At 47.5% G+C, this 23502-nt stretch overlaps 1 protein-coding gene across 1 annotated transcript in view; it reads left to right on the forward strand.

Moving 5' to 3' along the window:
- The first annotated feature begins 1442 nt into the window (after positions 1–1442).
- LOC147419335 (uncharacterized) overlaps positions 1443–23502 on the forward strand; it is a 38170-nt gene continuing 16110 nt past the window's right edge. Inside the window, exon 1 of the mRNA XM_086506055.1 lies at positions 1443–1829. Within this exon, the coding sequence (XP_086362181.1) occupies positions 1451–1829 (379 nt within the window). The 5' untranslated portion in view covers positions 1443–1450. The remainder of the gene's footprint in view (positions 1830–23502) is intronic.

Below are 23502 nucleotides of genomic sequence, written 5' to 3' on the forward strand. Positions count from 1 at the left end.
TATGTGTGTGTGCGTTTTTTGTTTATGCTTGTGCTCTCTCTCTCTCTCTCTCTCTCTCTCTCTCTCTCTCAAAAACACAATGTGTGTGTGTTTGTGTGAGAGAGAGAGAGGGAGAGAGAAAGAGGGGAAGGGAACATGAGAGTGAGGAGAGGGAAGGAGCATACCTGGCTCTCCTTCCTCTCCTCGTGTGTGTGTGTGTGTGTGTGTGTGTGTGTGTGTGTGTGTGGAGAAGAAAGAGAGAGAGAGAGGGAGAGCGCGCGTTACCTTGCTTGCTTGAGCGTGCGTCGAAAACTCAGATCTCAGCGCCGAAAACTCAGATCTCAGATCTGAGATTTGAGTTTCGGACGCTCTCAGTTATTTTTTAAAGCCCTAACGGCGTCGCTATATGCGTCGCTATAGGCGTTGCTATGAGCGTCGTTATGTTACAAGTAACATAGCGACGCCTATAGCAACGCCGTGGTTTTTCATGTTTGAGCGTCGCACTACGAGCGTCGCTACTATTAAGTACCTCTTGTAATGTATGATGGATGGATACTACCATGATAGGGCCTCTATGAACTGTGTTAGCCATGCCTCCTCTACCATCTAGGAAAATGCTACCATTAGTGAGATGACAGGGGAGGAAGAGTCCAAAGCTTCCCACATCAAAAGTCACACCCCATCCACCACTACTGACAAGCACTCTACTCCAAAAGTTGAGGAGTCATTGGCACAAATGGCAGACACTGGCCAAGCTTTGCTTGACCACCTAAAAGATAACTCCACGCGACAAGAGGTTCTTGAAAAGAAGCACTTTGAATGCCCAGAGGACACAACTTGCTTTGATACCAATTGTTGGAATTAGGGCTGTAGGGATGCATACACAACTTGGAAGAAGATGAAAAAGCTCAAAACACATAACAGAAAGTGTATTGCTTAGTGCGCAAATAGAAAGATAAGTTAGCCCTAGAGTGATGGGTGTATATACAATGCACACGAAAAAAGATCTCCTAGGGAGGGAAAAAGTGCCATGGCGGTCCTAAGTGTGTTCACACACATCACTACCACATATATGGTGACATTTACTTCTGAATTGGTGTCCCTTCTTTTAAGATTCCCTTGAGCTATAGGTTCCACTACTCTTGCGAGTTTCACATTTATTTTCAATCGGAGGAATTGTATAAGCTCCTCCGTAATACATGTAATGCTGGTAAAACAGACATATTTTTTTCAACTAGTTTTCAAGATAGCACCCATGCACCCACACCCGCATGCTACATGGTTGAATCATAGTGGACACTCTTAGAGCTCCTTGCCTTAACCACTAGACCAACTCCGTAATACATGTAATACTGGTAAAAAAGGCAGTATTAACATCGCTACTAAAGTTAGTTCGTGTGCTAATCAGCGATTCTACTTTTGATTTCTGCATTGAAGGCTGGTTTTCAAACTGCTATTTTTAATTAGCTGGATGATGAAGCCGACACTAACTAACTATTGTATAGGGCGAACAGTTCAAATACCGTCCAGGATGACGACGAGGGCAGCTGATGAAGAGCTGCAGGACCTGCAGCATAAGGTGGTTCTCGTAACGGGGGCATCATCTGGGCTAGGGCGGGATTTTTGTCTTGCGCTAGCTCAACGTGGCTGTCGCGTAATTGCGTCTGCGCGGAGAACCGATCGCCTTCATGCCCTTCTTGACGACATCACCCCCCTCCAACCTCCTCTTCAACATGTCCTTCTCCCGCTTGATGTCAGTGCCAGTGAACCGGAAATTGATGCAGCTGCGGAGAAAGCATGGCAAGCCTTTGGAAGAATCGACGTTCTTATCAACAATGCTGGCTTTAGAGGTATCAAGATAACGTTAGCAATGGAGTTTTTCGATATGTGCCAGAAGTTTCCATCACCCATATTTATGTATGGTATAAGGCAAGAGGGCGTGTTTCTGCATATTTCAAGATTGTCTATATATCATCCATTGCCCAACTTTTTTCATAGGAAAAAGTGCAGGCTGTATATTCATGGCAATCATCCACAACCAATCTCATATGGCTAACTTAAGTATACATGCATAAAAAGGTCTTTGTGCTAGGACTTTGCCATGGCCACATCAGCAAGCCATCCATACATAGGACTGCCACGTTGGCGGTTGGTCTCATACTTCCTGTTAAAGAAGAGTAATCGTCCTGATTACATACCTCAATATCGAACTCAAGGAAGCATATGAGTAGACATTGACTTCATGCAATCCTGATCAGGTGTTTCAGGTGAGTGGAAGGGTTTAAGGGTTTTAACTCAGATCTAGTACTTCACACAAACACAAGTCTACTTTACTTCCCTCGAAAGAGAAATTGAATTGAACACAATGAGAGAGAGAGGCAGAGAGAGGAGAGATGACACCGCATGTTGGGTCCCAACCACCCTCAAGGGCCCCCTTGCTCTGTTGCCAAAGCAAGTACTCCCTTTGATTACTTGCGCAACTGCTGATACAATGGATGAATGCTGATGCTTCATGTGGATGAACTGTAAAACTCTAGAGCTGATTCGATGCAAAATGCTATGCTGATCTGGTGCAAAAACGCTGGGCTGATCTAATGCAAAACGCTCGGTTGAACTGATGCAAAAACACTGGGCTGATCTGATGCAAAACACTGGGCTGAACTGATGCAAAAACGTGTGTAGGCAATGGAAACACTAGGTCTTGAGGTGGCGTGGGCATTGGATGCCCGTGTGGGTACTGGGTTCTGATCTGATGTTGGAATGGTGAGCCAAGGGCTGTCTTATATAGGATCTAATGCAAAACGCTGGTTTGAATTGATGCAAAAACGCTGGGCTGATCTGATGCAAAACACTAGGCTGAACTGATGCAAAAACCTGTGTAGGCAATGGAAACACTAGGTCTTGAGGTGGTGTGGGCACTAGATGATGCCCGTGTGGGTACCGAGTTCTGATATGATGTTGGAATGGTGAGCCAAGGGCTGTCTTATATAGGATTTTAGCCATTTGCCCTACCTGTTGCTATTTTAGCTTTATTTGAAAGAAATATAATTCTGAATGAATTATTGGATTTATAAGTGAGAGGGTTTTCTCGATGGAGACATCGGAGTTAAGATGCTTCTAGTGCGTCATTCATACGAATGACGGGAGCACTGTGAACGGGAATATGTGTAGGCCACCAAGAACGGATACTTCTGATGTGTCACATTGGGTGGGTGACAGAGAGCATTGAGAAGGAATAATTCGACCATCCAAAACGAACATCTCTGATGCGTCATGGGATGGGTGACATAGAGCATGGCAAAGAAGTTGTTTCATAAGTCTGGTGAGAAAGGACTAAGCGATGGGTATTTCTGATCTGTCACATGGTGGGTAACGGGAGCATTGGAAAGGGAATATCCCATTGTCAGAAGGGATTCCAAACTCAGTAGAGTTGTGCACAAGAGATGAGACAAGCACTTGAATAAAGATGTGTTCAGAGTAAGCAGAGGAAATGCAGTTGCTTTTGAAAAAGCGAGTTGCTTTTCGAGAATGTAGATGCTTTCCTATAAAGGAGTCTATGTTAGCATTACATCTGCGAAGAGGCTGCATCGATAGACGCCTGGGTTGTGATTGTGTAAGAGGTTCTATTGAGTTTTGAGTAGGTTTAGATCATTTTTAAAAGTGCCCGGCCGCCCACTTAATAAATGGGCAGCCATTGATAAAAAAGGGCAGCAAAAATAGGGCGCGGTTTTTCCTCTTTGCAAGAAGTCAACATGACATGGGATTCTTTGAGAAGGTGGCATGAGCGATATGCTCAGGAACCTAGAGAATCCGAGAAGCGGAATGCTCGAGATCCTTCAGAACGCAGAAGTGAGCCAAATTCTTTTGTTTCCATTCAACGAGGTCTAAGAAAACTTTCCCTATCATCCATAGTTCCACCTCACTCCTCTTTCAGAATACCCATGAACATCCAGTCGAGACCCATAGCCAAGAAATCCCGCCATTTCGCGAAGGATATAAAGTTCTCTAGACTTGAGAACACTCGAGTCAAGTTTGATACTTTTGATGAAAGTGGAGATGTCCCAAAAGCTACCTCTTTCATTCAACAGTTTGAAGTTTCCTTTTGTCACAAACTGCTAACGTATCAAGCCATTGAAGACCTAGAGGGCCAGGACTCCCAGAGTCTACAACTTGCAGACATTTGCCGAGGGGCCTAAACCCTAGCAGAAGCAACAAAAGCAGAAGGGTTTACCAACTTACAGATTCTTGCCGAGTGTCCCAAATTTAAAGATGGGTTAGTAGTAAAAATCCTAACCCTCAATAACTTGTAGAAACTTTGCCAAGGGGCCTAAAATTATTGAAATAAAGTAGGTCACACACACACGAACTCAATAACTTGCATAAAAATTGATGACGTGGCATGCTGAATGTTCTTCGAGATCTAGGGAGAGGGTCGACTTCACAGAGTCTCAATAGAGGCTCAACAGGTTGCAAAGTGCTGTTTTTAGAGGATACGAGTAGTTGGCATCTTGGGAGGACCCGAGTCACAGATCCTTACCCAGCAGACCTTGAGGCAGGTCACTGGAGGCTTTGGGCTTGGGAGAGCTACCCTTTGACACAAGTGTAGTGGGACCCTGGAGAGTGGTTTTTGAGAGACCCCTTCTCTTAAACCGACCACCCTGGGATCCCTTTCTTTCAGTACACTGTTCGACTGGGGCGACACATACTGGCAGCACGGAGAGAGGCTCGTTCCGCGTCAGCACTTCATTGGTAGGAGGAGGGTCTCACAGCTGAGTTCTTGTCAGGATTTTGGGAGAGTCACTTTGTTCCAGTGGCTAGTTGCACAGAGCTACAACAATGGGGAACTGCCTGGTACATAGTGGCCTCTCGACAGCCTGTGCAGCTTGCGACCATCCTTTGGAGAGTCAGCGTCACTGTCTGTGGGACTGCCTCATGGCACAAAAAGTTTGGTTTCAGGTTCTTCGACTGATGCTAGCTCTTTCCATAGTGCGACATTACACTTGGGGTGCTGCTGCTTAGTCCACCCTCACGGGCCTGGCACTATAGTTTGAGCTATCATCCACCAGCAGGATGATAGTGTCAAGGGGGTCGACCTACACTCCAGCTTGCTACAGAGCTTACCTCCCAGGAGTGGTGCAGAGAGAGAGGGGTGTTGGGAGCTCGTCTGTGGCCTGACACTTTGGTTCATTTGGCGGGCCCGTTGCTTCCGCATCTTCGAGGCTCGCTCTGTCCCACTGGCGGAGACTGTTTGTGACTTTTGGTTGGAGTTGATCCATACTCTCAGGGGTCAGTTCGAGAGACTTCAGGGAAGCTCCGATCGCATGCAGGAGCACAGAGAGGCTTTCCTGCGACTCTGGCGCCCAGGGCCCTTCTTCACCATGGTCCAGGGTGCACCCAGATGGCACTACCATCCATTTGTGTGGCTCTTCCCTCCTCCCATCTTGTGATTTAGGCCCCATTGTACATATTTTGTTTTCTTAATGGGAGAGTCTCCCCTTGTTTTGATGTAGCCCTCTCTAGTAGAGGTGGTTGTAGTCCTATGGGCAGTTTTAGTAACTAATGGAAGGATCTCTCTCTCTCTCGAAAAAAAAATGTAATCAGGGGTCTCTCTCTGGCATGATTCTAGCACGTGGAGAAGCAGAGAAGAGCCCCTCAATTTGTACCTTTGTGAATTAATAATAAAGAAATATCGAAAGGGGCGTCAGTCTTTGGGGGCGGATCTCCACCACTACATGCCGGAAGTGATTACAGTGTCAATGCTCGAATCTGGTCTTTCATAGTCCTCAAGAGTACACCATCAGTCATCAGACACATTTGATTGATGAAGGACGGGAAGTTGATTTGGGGTAGGCTTTCTTCACTATATAATCGAGTTTCTCCAATGAAGCAGATAGCCTTAGAGGTGTAGTTGAGGACCGTGGATGTGAAGAACTCATCCATGAGGGATCATATCAACAAGATGCAGGAGCTTCAATAGGAGATACTTCATATGGGAAAGCATATAAGTTTAGAGGACATTGTCACAAACTGCTGACTTGTCAAGCCACTGAAGACCTGAGCCAACTTGTAGATCCCGGCCGAGTGGCCTAAACCCTAGAAACAGAAGAAGAAGAAGTTATTACTAACTTACTGATCCTAGCCGAGTGGCCGAAGTAGAAAAAGTCTTCCCAACTTATAGGACCCCGTCCGATGGGGCCTAAAATAATAAAATAAGATAGCGCGCGCGTACACACACACACACAAGTTCTCTTGCGCATATAAATGATGACGCGACTGTTGTACGGATGATTGCAAATTGTGCTAATTGGCTGATGGCGTGGCAGCTGTAAGGACTCTCGCGTTTTGCGCTGGTGGGTGACGTGGCAGGCTGCACATGATTCTTGAATTTATGTTGCAGCTTTTGGGAGACCAGATGCTTTTAGGATCAGATGTTGTATTGCTTTTCATGGGCAAGGGCCGTTAATTACTCTGGCATGCTCCCGTGTGGAGATGCAGAGCAAAGAATACCGACGTTGTATTGAGTTGAAGCAATACAAAGAAATACCGAAAGGGGCACCATGGTTTGGGGCCAGTGCTCTTTGGGGATGGAACTCCGTCACTTTGTGTCTCGTGTGTCGTGCATCTCTTTTAGTTTAGTTCTTTTGAAGTGCTTTAAGTTTGTTCTGCCTGTTCATTTCCACTGGCACGTGGTGCCACTCCCGTTATAGGGGTATCAGAGCTCTAGTTGTGTGCTAGTCTGAAAGCATACTGATCCTTCCAAAAAGCAGACAAAGCAAGATGGCGATTTCAGATTTCACAAGAAATTTTTCTTGCTTTTTTGGGAGAGAAAGATCCAAGGAAAGCTTTACAATTTCTGCAGCAGTTTGACAACATCTATGCCATGAGGAATTACTTAGAAGAATCAAAGATTTACCGAGCCACCAATTTTCTTAGAGGTAGTGCCATGCAGTGGTGGATGTCTTTAGCTACCAAGCTGCACACTTCAAGGACTTGCAAGCTTTTAAGAAATTTTTTTGCCTGAAGTTACATGCCATTGATATCTTCCTTTGGAGTGCAACTTCTGGCAGAGTGGGGCAAGATGGAACTAAACGTAAAATACTGTACGCATTCGGTACGTAAGGTACGCAGTCCTATATGGATTGAGGTTTAAGGTACGTAAAAATACGCACTATTGGTAAAAAACCCGAAAAAAATAGGAATTTTAGAAGAGAAGCCTACAAATATGTAAACTATCACTCTATATGGCTAAATGAAAAGGCCTACCTGCATTAAACATCAATCAAGTGACCTACCCTGGTCCATGTGTCACAAACTACTGACGTGTCAAGCCACTGAAGAACAAAGCCAACTTGCAGATCCCGATCGAGGTGTAACAAACTGCTGACATGTCAAAGCCCTGAAGAAGGGGGCCAACTTGCAGATGTCGATCGAGGTGCCTAAACCCTAAGAAGAACAAGTAACAGAAGAAGAAGTCCTACCTACTTATGGAGACCCCGTCCGATGGGGCCCCAAGTGACATAAAGATTAAAATAAGGCAGGACTTGCAACTGATGACGTGGCAGTTTTCGAAAATTGCGCTGACATGATGACGTGGCGGTTGTACGGATTTCTGTAAATTACGCTGGCAGCCTTTGGCATTGCTTTTTGGACCATAAGCTTTTGAGTTTGAAGGCTTTTCATGTAAACTGCTTTTCAGGCCAAGGGCCTTTAAATATGAGGTTAGGGCTCATTCTCTAGCATGCTTCGTGGAGAAGGTGCAGAGTCTGGAGTACCGGCTTGTACTGTGTTGATGCAATATAAAGAAATACCGAAAGGGGCGCCAAGGTTTGGGGCCAATACTCTCTGGGGTGGAATTCCGTCACTCCGTGTCGCGTGTCGTCTCTCTCTCTCTCTCTCTCTCTCTCTCTCTCTCTCTCTCAATTCAGTTGTTATTGAAATGCTAAAAGTCTGTTCAGTCTGTTCTTTTCTATTGGCACGTGGTGCTCATCTTGTGACAGTGGTATCAGAGCATCAGGCGTGTGCTTTTCTGAAAGCATACCGGTCCTAAAAAAGAGCAGACACAGCTATTGGAATTTTATTTGAGGTATCTCCGGCCTCCGACCCCAGACTTATTAGCCTCTCCCACCCTTACTTCATCGCGCATCGGACGCGCTCGCGTCTTCACCGCTCATGTCTTACAGGGCATATGCCATTAAGGTCACTTGCAAGAGAAGGATCCAAGATTTGTTTCGAGCTGTTGTTTTTCTTAGAGACAGTGCCATGCAGATGTTGATGTCTACAGCTACCAAGCTGCACACTTCCAAGGACTTGGCAAGCTTTCAAGAAAACTTTTGCCCGAAGTTATATGGTTTCTGACATCTTCCTTCGGAGTGCAACTTCTGGCAGAGGGGTATATCCTGAAATGCTTGCCATGGAGACCCTAGCAGATTATATCTTGAAATTTCTCGACATCTCTCAGTAGATGTCTCTTCTTGAATTGATAACCTTGGAGGTTCGGTGCGATGGCTATGTCTTGGAACTACCATCGCCGCCAGAGGAACACTGTCTGTCAAGAGCTGATGGACCATGCTGTGGTTGTCTACAACCTTATGGAAGGAACCTAACCCTAATTCTTGATGATGGAAAGTCAGTCGACTTTTCGAGCTCGATTGATGTCGAGATTGCTTTTTAAGTTTGAAATCTGTTTGAGAACTTGTTTGGTGATCGATCACTGTTTGGAATTTGTTTGAAATGGATGGTATCTGTTTTCAACGTGTCTTGGTGTGTATTGTTTGAACCTCGGAACGACGCAGGCCGATGCCTGGGGAGCGTTTCGTTGTATGTTTGAAAACCTACGAACGACGCAAGCCGATGCCTGGGGAGCGTTTGGTTGTATGCTTGAACCTCCAAGCGACGCAGACTGCGGTCTGGGGAGCGTTTGGTTGTACAGTCCTTTGAGCTCATGGCCCGGACCTTTTTAGGTTATTTGCGGGGGGAGTGACGAGGTAGTCGTTGAGTAGCTTCATACCGCAGACCGTTTGTCTCAGGGGAGTGCTCAGTGTTACCATATACATGTGGTAGTGATGTGTGTGAACACACTAGCACCGCCGGGGCATTTTTTCCCTCTTTAGGAGGTTTTTTCCCCCGAGCATTGTATATACATCCATCACTCTAGGGCTATCTATCTTTCCATTGCATACTAAGCAACACACTCTCTATTGTGTGCTTTGAGCTTCCTTCGTCTTCTCCAAGCTGTGTGCGTTTCTCTGCAACCCTAATTCCAACAATTGGTATCAGAGCAGGTTGCGTCCTCCCGGGCTTAGTCGCCAGTTGCTCCAGCACACGCCTGCTCACGTTCTCCAATTTCAGTGAGCTTTGGCAAGCGTTCGCAGGTCAGCTCAGATTTTTGATTCGGGCTCATTTCGGCCTCCGTTTCCACTACCGGCAGGTCTGCACAGGCAATTTCGTCATTTTGTGCAAAATTTCTGTCAGTGCCGTTTTCTGCATAACAGGTGTCTTACAGTCTTCTACGGTTCGTGCTATATAACACGTGTTGTTCCCGCTCCGTTTCTCCTATTTTCGGGCAGTTTTCACATCAGGTGCATCATTTACCATGGCTTACAACAACAACACAAACGTGTTCAAGATGTTTGCTGCTGAGGACAGGTTGGATGGGGACAATTACCCCATGTGGGCTTATATGATGCAACACGTTCTTGTGTCAAAGGGCGTTTGGAATATTGTGCAGGTCCTGGTTCTGAGGATGTAGGCGATGTTGAGGATGTTGCAGGTCTTGCTGCAAGGATTGCTGCTATTAGAGTTGTTTTGCCTATGGCAAAACAAGCTCGTTGGGATGTAAAGGATGCGCAGGCTCATGCATTGATTGCGTTGCCTATGAAGCGCACCATTGTTCCTCACATCCGTTCAGCAAAATCTGCAAAACAGGCTTGGGATATTTTGGCTGGTCTTTATGCAAGTCGCAATGAGGCTAAAATTGCTTTGCTGCGTAAAGAGTTGGTTGAAGATTATGCATGAGGAAGATGATATGGACACTTTTCTTGCTAGTGTCAAGGATATCAATGAGCAACTTATTTCTGCAGGTGAAGTCATTTCAGACAGTTCCCTTGTACAGACTGTTCTTGATGCCTTACCAGATTCCTACCAGACTTTTGCTAGTACTTGGAGTCTTATGACCGAAGGAAATCCAAAAGTTGTCAAGTTTGATGCATTATGCACATTGCTGTTGCAAGAGTCACTTTCCAGAAAAAACAGAACTAGACAGCGTGCAGTTGAACAGGCTTTTATTGCTTCTCAAAGAAAGGGTGGTAACAGCAATGCAACCACTTCTTATGGTTCTGCTGCGAGTGGCAAAACTTCTATTCCTAATGCTTCTGCTGGCAGCACTTCGTCCGGCAATTCTGGTGATAAGGGCAAAAAGAAGAAGCGTTGCCTTTATTGTAAAGCTAATGATCACTTGATCAAGTCGTGTCCTAAGTTGAAGGCCAAAGAGGCTAAGAAGAAAGAGGGTGGTTCCACTGCAAATGCTGGTTCCACTACAAATGCAGCCATTGTTGAGTCTTCTGTGAAAGGAGACTGTGATGCTGATGTTGATGCAGAATGGGGCTTTTAACGCAGAGTGCACTTACAATCCTGCTTTCCATGATGCATGCTTGTCAGTTGTTGCAGATTCACATGTGTGGTATTTCGACAGTGGTACTACAAAGCACATTACCTCACATCGTGAATTGTTTACCTCTCTCGAGTCTGTCGCTCATGGGAATTCAGTCACTTGTGCCAACAATGCCTCTTATTCGGTTCAGGGAGTTGGAAAGATTGTGCTTACTGCTGCAAATGGTAGTTCTTTCACGCTTGTTGATGCACTTTATGTACCTGGGATCAAGAAGAATCTCTTGTCTGTATCCGCACTTGCTAGACTTGGACTTGTAGTCAAATTTGTGGATGACAGATGTACAGTTCATGATCTCAGTTTTGGTGATGAAAGTGTTGCATCTGGCCTTTTGTGCCGTGGGCTGTATAAGCTCACTTTGTATGACAAGTGTGGACAAAATTTTGCAAATGCTGTTGCAGATTCAAGGGCTATTTCAGATGAAAAACTTTGGCATGCACGTTTTGGTCATCTGAATTTTGCCAGTTTGCTGCGTTTGCAGAAATCTGTTATGGTTGCTTCTTTGCCGCCCCTTGAAGCACCTGTCAAACATGTTGTGAAGGCTGTATTTTGGGTAAGATGCAGCGTTCTAAGTTTCCAAAGGATGGTTCGGTTCGGGCCCACATGCAGGTTGCAGCTTGTGCATAGTGATGTTTGTGGGCCCATGCAAACTCCGTCCTTGGGCAATTACCTTTACTTCGTGACTTTCATTGATGATTACTCCAGTCATGCATGGGTATTTCTGCTTAAAGCGAAGTCCGAAGTTTTATGTGCTTCAAACAATTTCTGGCTATGGCTGAAAATGTCTCAAAATGTACTATGGGCACCCTCCGTTCCGATCGAGGGGGGGAGTATATGTCTCATGAATTTAATGCATTTCTGGCTAGTCGTGGGATGAAACACCAATGTACAGTGCCTTATACACCTCAGCAAAATGGTGTTGCTGAGAGGAAAAACAGGTCACTGACGGAAATGGCACGATGTATGGTCAAAAGTCAAGCTTTGCCGCATTCTTTTTGGCTTGAGGCCATCATCTGTGCCACTTATGTACTTAACAGGTGTCCTACGAAAGCTTTGCAGTCTATTACTCCATATGAAGCATGGCATGATAGAAAGCCTTCTATTGAGCACATGCGTGTTTTTGGCTGTTTGGCATATGCTTTGGTGCCACAAACACAGCGCAGAAAATTGGATGATAAGGCTGTCAAATGTATTTTTGTTGGTTATAGTGCTGAAAGCAAAGGTTATAGGTTATATCATCCGCAAACAAAGCGTATTTTGGTTTCACGGGATGTTGTGTTTGTGGAAGATTCTGTTAAGCCCTTGTTGTCATGTACTAGAGACAGTAATTGTAACAGACTTGGACACTCCAAGTCAAGAATCAACCGTGACAGCACCAAATAACCACTTCAAAACAAGTCACAGATCACAATAGATGTACACTGGCCCGGTGGAGTTCCGTGCCTAGAGATATTGGCCCCAAAGACTGGCGCCCCTTTTGGTATTTCTTTTTATATTAATCAGATCAAAGTACATGAGAGTGGCTAGGGTTTCACTCTCAGACTCTGCGTCCAGATGCTCTGAGAAGTGAGGCCCTCACCACTAATTTAAAGGTTACAAGGGATGCCCAAAAGCAGAGCCCCAAAAGCTTCAAATAAAAAGCAACTGCTCTCTCTCTCTCTCTCCCTCTCTCTCTCTCTCTCTCTCAGAGTCAAAACTTGAAAGCAAAAGCATTCTCTCTCTCTCTCTCTCTCTCTTTCTCATTGCGTAGAGAAAAAGCAAGATTCGCGTCGCTCAAAAAAAAAAAAAAAAAGCCTCCACGATTTTCGGAAATTAGGGTTTGCAGGAATTTTAGTGTTTTTGGTAGAAGTTAGGGTTTTTGCTGTCCGTAGCCATGTCATCACGTTGTGACAAACCCCCCTCTTGAAAGCATTGTAATCGACCACGATTACGTCTGCAAAACCGACAAAAGCCATAAACCGTCTTAGCAGACACTGACTGTTAGTACCTACGTACTAGGAACACACTTCTAGCACATGTACGAAATCGACAGTCACATCACAGGACATCACAGGACATCACCAGATATCACAGGACATCACACGACATTCAAGATTCATTCGGATCTTAGACCATGATTTATCGGCAATGTAGCTACCCTTCATTTATCAAAGTCGCTTTCTCGGCCCGGTAGTCAACCACGGCGTAGTTCTTGTGGTAGCAAGGGATCCTGAGTAGAACGTCACTCGCGTGCCCTGAGCACCCCTGTCATTGCAAACGAAGTTTGCCAATGCTCTGTGTAATGGCAACATCCCATCCGGGTGCCAGTCGAACTACCTCCGCCTGTGGCACAGGCGGAATCGAGCCGCCAATTCCAAGTGAAAAGAAGTTGGCCTTAGCTCCTTCAAAAGAGCTTCCTGATCCTTCACTTTGCCCAAAAAGCGGCAAAGTTTGTACTTTCATTCATTAGATTTGGTGCAGGTCCCACGCCATGTGGTACCAGTTCTGCTTTTCTATCTGCCTTTTCTGCCACGTTTCTCAGTTGCTCTCGAACTCTCAGGCCTGTCGTCGTCTTATCATTCTGTTCTTTCTGTGCCTTTTTAGGGCACTTCGCGGAGATATGTCCATGTTCCCCGCATCCAAAGCACTTCCCCTCTCTAATGAAGCGAGCTCTCTCCTCAGGAGTAAGCTTGGGCCGTGCATCCTTTTTCTCTTGGTTGCTCTTTTTTCTTTCTACTTTCATTCCCAGAAGTCTGTTCGGCTCGTTGTGTCATGGCCTCATCTGTGGGGTAGGTCAGACTGCCAGAGTGAATGGCAAAGCCCCGCTTCGCATGACTCATCAACTCTTGAATAGAAGCTGACTTCTGTTCCAAGCAGTGATCTCGGATCTCTGTAGGTAGACCCAAGGTAAACCGTTCAATCTGTTCTCTGAATGAGATCTTCTTGAATGAAGAGGCGGGTAGAAAAGAGCTCCAGAATCTTTCACAATAAGAATTCACTGTATCGCTCTTGGTCATCCGAAGATGGTTCCAAGCAGCTTGTATATCTCGCTCAAACTCTTGAGTCAACCAAGAAGAAATAAAAAGCCTCTTGAATTTCAGCCATGTAACCGGCACATTCTTGCTTAATAGAAGCGTGGACCACCAAGTACGAGCATTCCCCTTAAAATAAGAGGCAGCTCTCCGAATCTTGGAGTGCTTTGAATAGCGTCCTCCCGCGAAAGCGATGTCAAACTGCTGTATAAAAGACAAAGCCTTCGAAGCATCGGAGTATCCCGAAAAAGTATCAAACTTAAGTGCTTGGCCACCTTTCTTAAACTCTCGGACTTTCTTGCTTTTATCTTCGAGAAAGTCATACTGGTTGGCTTTGTAAAAATTCTTCTTGTTCGCATAAAATTTTCCGTTGTCAGAGTCTGAACTGTCCGTAGACGAGTCCTCTGTAGAAGTGTCACCATTGGGCAGACTTAGACTCCCTTGCCTTTTTCTTGCCCTTTCCGAAGCGTTGTTTCTTGCTTCACTTTTGGCTTTTCCTGTCTTCTTCGCTCTAGTCTGAAGAGCTAGAAGAACTGTCAGAAGAAGAAGAAGAAGAAGAAGAAGAACTGGGTAGGCCTTCAAACTTGACGCGCTCCTTCAGTTTCTTTGCCTTGTCGAATGTCGACCGACGACACAAATATCCCGGGAAGTCAATGCCTTTCTTCTGCTTTTTGCCTTTGTTTTGCACGTCGAAAAGCTGAGCAATCCGTGCATCAATCACGTTCTCCAGTTCCTTCTCTGTATATTTCTTGGAGGCAGAAGGTTTCTTGAGAGCGGGTTTCGGGAGTGGTGTTGTGGTTCTCTGCCGCTCCATCTGTACCTCTTCCAAAGAGGTCTGGTTCATATATTTTGCCATCTTCGGGTCCTTGGCAAAATTGAGCATCATCTTTGTTGCATCATTAATCAATTTCCGACGTTCCATCCCTCGCTGCTCCGCTGGAGTAGGCCTAGGCGGGCCATACTTCGTGCCGGAATCTTCGTTGTGATTCCTGTCCGCATCTCCAGATGCAGAGGGAGTCGATTGATCATTGCTTGAAGCCATAGGTGCCGCGGAAAAAAATTTCGGGGATCGGATTTCCCGTAGAAGAGAAATCGGCCGTTCTCTGATACCACTGTAACAGACTTGGACACTCCAAGTCAAGAATCAACAGCGACAACACCAAATAACCACTTCAAAACAAGTTATAGATCACAATAGATGTACACTGGCCTGGCGGATTCTGTGCCTAGAGATATTGGCCCCAAAGACTGGCGCCCCTTTCGGTATTTCTTTTTATATTAATCAGATCAAAGTACAAGAGAGTGGCTAGGGTTTCACTCTCAGACTCTGCGTCCAGATGCTCTGAGAAGTGAGGCCCTCACCACTAATTTAAAGGTTACAAGGGATGCCCAAAAGCAGAGCTCCAAAAGCTTCAAATAAAAAGCAACTGCTCTCTCTCTCTCTCTCGCGCTCTCTCTCAGAGAGTCAAAACTTGAAAGCAAAAGCATTCTCTCTCTCTTTCTCATTGCGTAGAGAAAAATCAAGATTCGCGTCCCTCATCATTTATTTAAAAAAAAAAAAAAAAAGCCTCCGCGATTTTCGGAAATTAGGGTTTTTTGGGCAAAAATTAGGGGTTGCAGGAATTTTAGGGTTTCTGCTGTCCGTAGCCACGTCATCACTTTGTGACAGTAATGTAAGCTCACAGGACATTTGACACTTTGTTGCCTCTTTTCAGTGGTGGAAATAAGAATGTAATTTCCAATGAGACAAATGTACAGCCTATGGTGGTTTTTGAAAATGTTACAGATCAGCTTGTTACTGATGCAGATGTACATGATGTACTTGATGAGGAAGGGCTGAATTGTGTAGGCTAGAGGTATGCCAAAATGGCTGGTGCACACTTTGCGTGACAGTAAATTGGATGCACCTTTGTCTAGTTGTACTCGTTCAGGCTCTTGCCATGCATCTTATGCATCAGATTGTTATGCTTTGGCTGTGTCTAGTTTACATGATGTTGAGGAGCCTCTGTCTTTTGATGAAGCACAGAATTCAGATAATTGGATGGCTGCCATGCAATCAGAATATGATGCACTTATAGAAAATGACACATGGACTTTATGTGATTTGCCTCTTGGCAAAAAGGCCATTGGTACGAAGTGGGTTTACAAGTTGAAACGCAAGCCGGATGGTGAGATCGATCGCCATAAGGCTCGCCTTATTGCAAATGGTTATGCACAACAAAAAGACATAGATTATGAAGAGACTTTTGCTCCCACTTGTCGTATGACTACTGTGTGTTTTCTATGTGCATTGGCAGCTTATGATAGTACATTGTTACTGCTTTCTTGAATGGTGACATATTTGAGGAAGTTTATGTAACGCAGCCTCGCGGTTTTGTCATAAAAAGACAAGAGGACAAAGTGTGCAGATGTAAGAAGGCTTTGTATGGGTTGAAGCAATCTCCTCGTGCTTGGTATGAGAAAGCTGACACTCATTTGGTCAAACAAGGCTTTCGTTAACAAGCCAACAGAAAGCACATTGTATGTAAAGCGTGAGGATGATGTATTTCTCATTGTGGTTCTTTATGTCGATGATTTGCTGATCACTGGACCAAATGAGAGACATATTGCTGAATTTAAGGCTGATTTGAATGCTACTTTCAAGATGAAAGATTTGGGGCTGTTGCATCATTACTTGGGTATACAATTTAAGCAGTGTGATGGTGGTATTGCCTTGTGTCAGAAAAGTTACATAGAGACATTACTATGTAAGTTTGGACTTGAGGATTGCAAACCTATTGCCACTCCCATGGAAACAGGTTTGAAGTTGAGTCTACATGATGCTGGCGATTCTGTTGATGTCACTCTTTACCAAATTGCTGTTGGCTGCCTCATTTATGTGTGCAACACGAGGCCAGATATTCAGTTTGCAGTCTCACAGGTCAGCAGATTTATGCATAGCCCAGGGTTTAAGCATTAGCAGGATATCAAGAGGATTTTCCGCTACCTTAGTGACACTTTACATCTTGGCTTGTTTTATCCCAAGGGGGGATCATTGCCGCCAGACTTACATGCTTTTTCGGACTCAGATTGGGCTGGTTGTTTTGACACGGGAGTGTCCACAAGTGGTTTTTGTTTCATGCTTGGCAGTTCATGTATATCATGGTTGAGCAAGAAGCAACCTACTGTGGCCACTTCGAGTTGTGAGGCTGAGTATAGGGCAATCTTCACAGCTACGGTTGAGTGTGTATGGCTGAGACGCCTTATGGCTGATTTGGGTGGTGGAAAGGACGCTGCCAACACTATCTACACTGACAGTTAGAGCGCATTGGCAGTTGCGAGGAACCCAGTTTTTCATGCTCGCACAAAGCACATTGAGGTGCATTACCACTATGTCAGGGAGAGGCTTTCAGCAGGAGAGATCAACTTGGCTTATGTGCCAACACAGGACAACCTTGCAGATCTTTTCACAAAGGCATTGTCTCGTGAGAAGCTTGAAGCTTTCCGCAAAGCTTTGAGCTTACTCCCCTTTGTTGACTGATCATGTCCTCAAGGCATGGCACTTCCCTTTACTCATGTGCCAGCTCTCGTTCACCTCATCACTCCAGAGGGGATTTGTTACCATATACATGTGGTAGTGATGTGTGTGAACACACTACAACCACCGGGGCATTTTTTCCCTCTTTAGGAGTTCTTTTCCCCCGAGCATTGTATATACGCCCATCACTCTAGGGCTATCTATCTTTCCATTGCATACTAAGCAACACACTCTCTATTGTGTGCTTTGAGCTTCCTTCGTCTTCTCCAAGCTGTGTGCGTTTCTTTGCAACCCTAATTCCAACACTCAGCGGCGCTGTTTGTTGTGTCTTGTAACATGCATATGTAAGCATTTGTGTTGCATTGTGATGTGCCAACTTCTGAATATTCCTAATTGGATGAGATTGCCTGGGTATGTAATGTTAGTGCATCAAGACACCCGTGGAAGTTCAGTACGGTGTGGGTGTGATGGCTAATTTTACTACGTCGGAATATCAAGAGTTCCGATCTGGACGAAAGGAGAAGCTAACTCCTTGATCAAAAGGGCAGAAAGGAGAGGCTAACTCGTTGATCAAAACAACCGAAAGGAGAAGCTAACTCCTTGATCAAAAGAGCAGAAAGGAGAAGCTAACTCCTTAATAAAAAGAGCAAACCGATTGTCCCTCGAAAATTTTTGAGCTAACTTGAGTTGTTTTGCAGATATGCTGTAATCGGGGACGATTACTCTCTTTTAAGAAGGGGAGATGTAACAAACTATTGACGTGTCAAAGCCTTGAAGAAGGGGGCCAACTTGTAGATGTCGGTTGAGGGGTCTAAACCCTAAGAATAACAAGTAGAAGAAGTCCTACCAACTTATGGGGACCCCGTCCGATGGGGCCCTAAGTGACATAAAGATTAAAATAAAGCAGGACCCGCAACTGATGATGTGGCAGTTTCCAAAAATTGCGTTGACATGATGATGTGGCAGGCTGTACAGATTTCTGTAAATTACGTTGATAGCTTTTGGCATTGCTTTTTGGACTAGAAGCTTTTGAGTTTGAAGGCTTTTCATGTAAACTGCTTTTCTGGCCAAGGGCCTTTAAATATGAGGTTAGGGCTCATTCTCTGGCATGCTTCTTGGAGAAGGTGCAGAGTCTGGAGTACCGGCTTGTATAGTGTTGATGCAATATAAAGAAATATCGAAAGGGAAGTGAAAAGCTCGCTATTGCTAACACCCCCCTTGCCCCCCCCCCCCCCCTCTCGCTGCCCTCTCGCTGCCCCCCCCCCCCGCTGCGCGTTGCACTACCCGCCTGCTGTCCTCGTGCGCCGCCACCCCCCCGCCCACTGCCCTCTCGCGCCGCCACCCCCTCGCCTGCTGTCTCTCGAGCTGCCGCCCCCCTGCCCGCCTTATCCACTTCTCCCCCCCCCGCCTTCCTCTTTCCCGAAGTTGCCCTGCAATTGGCTCTAGCAGCATTGTTCTTGGACAGTGCTCGGCGCGCTCGGTAGTAGAGTTTTTTCATCGTCCGCTTCTTCGCCGCAGCAGTAGACATAGATGGAGGCTCTAGTTCCGCCACAGAGGGACTCGTCCGAAGCCCCCTCGCCCGACCCCGCTGAGCCCACCATTTGACGTGCTCTTTCACCGACAGAGCAAGCGAGCCTAGCCGCAGAGGTAGAGCGCTTGCAGGCGGCTTCTATCATCTACAAGATTCTCGGCACCCGACCTAGCAGAGAGCTACGGACCTTCTCTAGGCCCGCCTTCTCGCAGAGGTGGGCAAGATCTTGGATGTACAGATACTCGGACGAGGTTACTATCAGATCGAGTTTGAGACCTCCGAGATGGCGTCCAAGGTCATCTCCATGAGTCCATTGACAATCCGAGCAGCACGAGCCCACTTTCGACAGTGGAGACATGGTTTCGACCCTACTTCGGATGTTCTGGTAGAGGAGGCAGACATCCCCATCTCCGTCTGCTTTCCGGGTTGGCGGAGGGAGTATTTACCACTTTTGTCCAGGATAGGCTCAGCCATTGGGGCTGTCCTGGAGACACCTCGCATGGCAGCCTCAGTAGCTGCCAAGGCGACTGGCATTCCCTCAATTCGCGTTTTGGTTAGAAACACTCACACGCTCCCGAAGGTCATTCTTCTGCCTCGGGTGAGTGGGGGTTGGTTTAGACAGTGTGGAGTATTCGGGCCTCCCCAACCAGTGCTTCATTTGTCGACAGATGGGCCATCTTGCGAAGGCCTGTCCACGGAGGAGGCCTCGACCTACACCATAGACTCAGCCCCAGCCTGCAAGGGCTGGCCAATAGCCACAGACAGAGACACAGTGCTCACATGCAAAGCCACCCTCTAAGCGTGGGGCTCTAGCGGAGGAGGGATGGCAACAGGTCCGTGGTTGACGACGGCAGGGGCCACAGCGACAGCCTGGCACTCAGAGTGGTCCTCAGGCGCCTACCCAGCAGCAGTGGGTTCCCACGGGGAACCGGTTCGGTCCTCTTGAGCAGGATGAGGTCCCTGCTCCCTGCTCCAGCCCCCACCCCAGCTTCACCCTCGACAGCCCCTCCCCCCCAAGAGTTCCCCCCCTCCTCATCATTCTTCCCCCCGCCTCTTGCTCCCGCCACCTCTTCCCCCCGTCCCTCTACCTCTGCCGCTCCCCCCGCCCCTCTTCTTCACCTCTCCCTCCTACTCCTACTCCCCCCCCTCCCGCTTCAGTTCTATAGTCGACCCAGGGGGCAGGGCCTTCTCCGCCTGCTAGGAGATCTCTTGGCAGCGCCTTTGCCACGAGTTGCTTGTCCAGAGAGGGACAGCCTTTCTTGCGACCCCCTCTACAGGTACATACGTCTCCCCTTGCAGCTATCCCTCGTGGTCTGACGAGCATCGACATCCGGCGTCGATGGGACTTCTTCGATTACGACTTTACTCGTTTTCTCGGCGACCCCTCAGCAGACCATGAGGCAGCCTGCTTCAGGGTCCATGTTCTGTTCCTTGCAGCTAGGGGGACAGAGGCCTTGGGCTCAGCTGTTGGCTTCTTCTTTCCCCTTTGCGGCAGGGACCAGACTGAGTGGACTCTCGACTCAGTGTTGGGATGGTTGCCACACAGGTCCTAGAGTTCTCTCACCACATGGGAGAACTAGGAGTTACAGACATGCTTCAGACTTTGTGGCCATTGGCCAAGTTTGCGGTGACACCTCTAGATACAGCTGGATGTAGACACATTGTGGTTTACTTCTTTGCCGATACACAGTGCTTGCCATGCTATGTACACATTCATGAGGACTCCTGGACAGAGGAGGTTGCTTTACGTACGGCTCGCTTTGCTTGGGCTTGGTCCAGGCACTCGTTGCAGTCACGCCTATCTAGAGGACGCTCGGATGCGGATTACTCCCCATCCAAGCCAGCCTCGAAGATAGCCCGCTTAGCTGCTGCGACAGCATCTGTTCTCTCTCGCTCCCCATGAGGATCGTCTCATGGAACGTGCAGGGACTTGGTGGGCCCTAGTTTCAGCTCAGCGGGGCCGACTGCGTCAGGAGCTTCAGCGTTGCCTTGTGGGAGGAGAGATTGATCTCATACTACTTCAGGAGCACCATCTGTGTGAGAGCCGCATTAGACGTGGTCAGCTCTTGCGTGGACGATATGATACTTTTTGGTCAGCTGCTTTTGGACATGGAGGCATCCAGGGTGGGGTATGTATGACTATTGCAGACTCTTTGCAATAGGCCATTGTGGGCAGAGGGATTATTGTGCCAGGCAGGGCTCAGTGGATTACTATGCAGGTTCAGGGTTGCCTTGTGGGCTTCCTGAACATCTATGCGCCCAATGTGGCGAGTGCTCGAGCAGAGTTTTGGTCACAGATAGTTGAGTCTCTGCCGTAGGCAGAACACTGGTGCATAGGGGGGGACTTCAACATGTTGGAGGACCCTTCTGACAGGATTGGTGGTAGCCATGCTACTGTGCATGGAGTTGAGCTGGCAGCTTGGGAGAGGTTTTGTATGACTCTGAGGGTCTCGGATGTTTGGCAGCACTCTAGTTTTGTGAGGCCCCCAGACAGCCTTGCCTGTTCGGACCGTAGAGTGGGAGGAGTGAATCTATCGCGGATAGATCGCTTCTACACTAGTGACCATTTTAGTGACTTGGGAGGGACAATTGGCATTCTGGCAGGGACTTCCTTCTCGACCATGCACCAGTGATCCTCACAGTGGCATGCTTTGCATCCCAGAGAGGGTCTTGCTGGACTTTGCACTCAAAGAGCGAGTAGAGGCTCTTTGGACAGAGAGCTTGGACAGGCAGGATTCTGACAAAGTGGCCTCGGGACTAGCTCAGATTAGTCGTTTCTTTCTCTAGGAGTCTTTGGCTCGCCGGGCTGCAGCGAGGGATGAGGAGCAGCGTCTTAGACGAGGCATTGCTTCGTTACAAAGGATGCAGGAGCAGCATCCAGACAGTCCCTGGTTGGAGGAGCAGCTACAACAGGCTTGCCAGGAGCTTGTTAGCACAGAGGAGAGGCGACATGAGTTTGCTTTCCACCGATAGGCATCTCAGTGGACACAGGTGGGCGATAGAGTGACTGGTGCTTTCTTTGAGGCAGTGGGACCTCGGCATTTGCATGCCAAGGTCAGTCAGTTGCGGAGGCCCGACGGGTCAGTTGCTTCTGAGCCGGAGGATATGCGTGCAGTTGCTACTGACTTTTATCGTGAGTTACTGTCTGCAGAGCCTCAGTCAGAGCGTCAGGATGCATGCAAGGAGCAGGTTTGGGCACAGATGCCTTGTCTTGTGACTGAGGAGATGCGTCAGAGGCTTGAGCTGCCACTTCAGCTTGAGGAGCTGCACACGGCTCTTAGGGCCCTCCCCCGTGGTAGCTGTCCAGGTGAGGACGGGTTGACTCCCAGTTTTTTCTTGGAGTACTGGGACCTGCTTGGCCCAGATCTTTGTGGTGCTTTTCAGTTCATTTTGCACACAGGAGTGATGCCTGACAGCATGAGTGAGGACTTGATCTACCTCATTCCCAAGGAGGGTGGCTCTTGGATGAGATTCGACAGTGGCGCCCCATCACCATCCTCAACTCAGCCTACAAAATTCTTGCGAAGGCTCTGAGTTTGAGGATTCAGCCACTTCTAGAGAGCCTTATACATGGGACTCAGACAGTTTTTGTCAAGGAACGAAGTATCCTTGACAACATCTTTACTTTTTGGGAGGCTTCTGCCCTGGCACGGCTCCGTGGTGAGGACCTAGTGATTCTTCTTCTCGATTTTGAGAAGGCATACGACAGAGTTGACTGGGACTTTCTAGAGGGCACTCTACGCAGGATGGGCTTCTTAGATGCTTGGATCAGAGGGGTGTCAACTTTGTACAGACAGGCTCACAGTCAGGTACTTTTGGCAGGAGGTAGAGGTGATCGCTTCATGCTCACACGTTCGGTCAGACAGGGCTGTCCTCTTGCCCCCTTCCTCTTTCTGTTCTATGCGGAGGCGATGAGCAGGTTTTTGGTGTCGCAGCAGGTTGGTCTACAGGGCTTAGCACTCCCTATTCGGGGAGATGAGCTACTGGACGCTGAGTTTGCCAATGACTCAGCCTTGTACTTAGATGGCCAAGAGGCCAACCTTCACAGGTGTTGAGCAGACTCTGGAGACCTTCTGTTGTGCATCGTGCGCACTGATCAACTGGAGAAAGACAGTGGCTTTCTCGGTTGGTAGTGCTCATGTGCCCGATTGGATGCCAGGAGAGGGTTTTAGGTGGATTCCCCCAGGGAGTGCAGTTCGGTACTTGGGCTGTTAGGTTGGTTTGGACTTGTCTCCCGAGTAGCAGATTGCTCCCCTCCTCCTGTCTATTAGGAGGAAGTTGTTACATTGGAGCTCAACACGACTTTCTTTGGCTGGCAGAGTAGTAGTGGCCAACCAGGTGTTGTTGGCGACTATGTGGTACATCACTTCTTGTTGGATCTTCTTGAGTTCTTGTATCAGCCAGGTAGAGAGGCTGATCAGGAACTTCCTTTGGTCAGGACGTGACACTCAGATAGCACGAGCCAAAGTGGCTTGGCAGGTCATCACTCTTCCTTGTTCACAGGGAGGGCTTGGGATCATTGACCCAGCACAGCAGAGCAGAGCCCTTCTTGGGAAGTTCATAGTCAAAGGACTTCTTCCAGGTGAGGAGCCATGGAAGGAGTTCTTGCTACAGCGGCTTCGTGCCTGAGGCACCTTGGCGACCTTCGACCAGATGGATCTTCACAAAGATGCGCAGAGTTGGTTTGAGCAGGAGACTGGAGAACCGCTTCGCTGTGAGTTTGCTTCGATCTTGGGAGCTCTGACGGCGAGGCCTGGAGCAGCGATAGCCTACTTGCACGGAGGAGCGCCTATGGCAG

Source organism: Adiantum capillus-veneris, chromosome 29, assembly GCF_014529385.1.
Source record: "Adiantum capillus-veneris isolate H3 chromosome 29, ASM1452938v2, whole genome shotgun sequence".
In the NCBI taxonomy this organism is placed as follows: Eukaryota; Viridiplantae; Streptophyta; class Polypodiopsida; order Polypodiales; family Pteridaceae; genus Adiantum; species Adiantum capillus-veneris.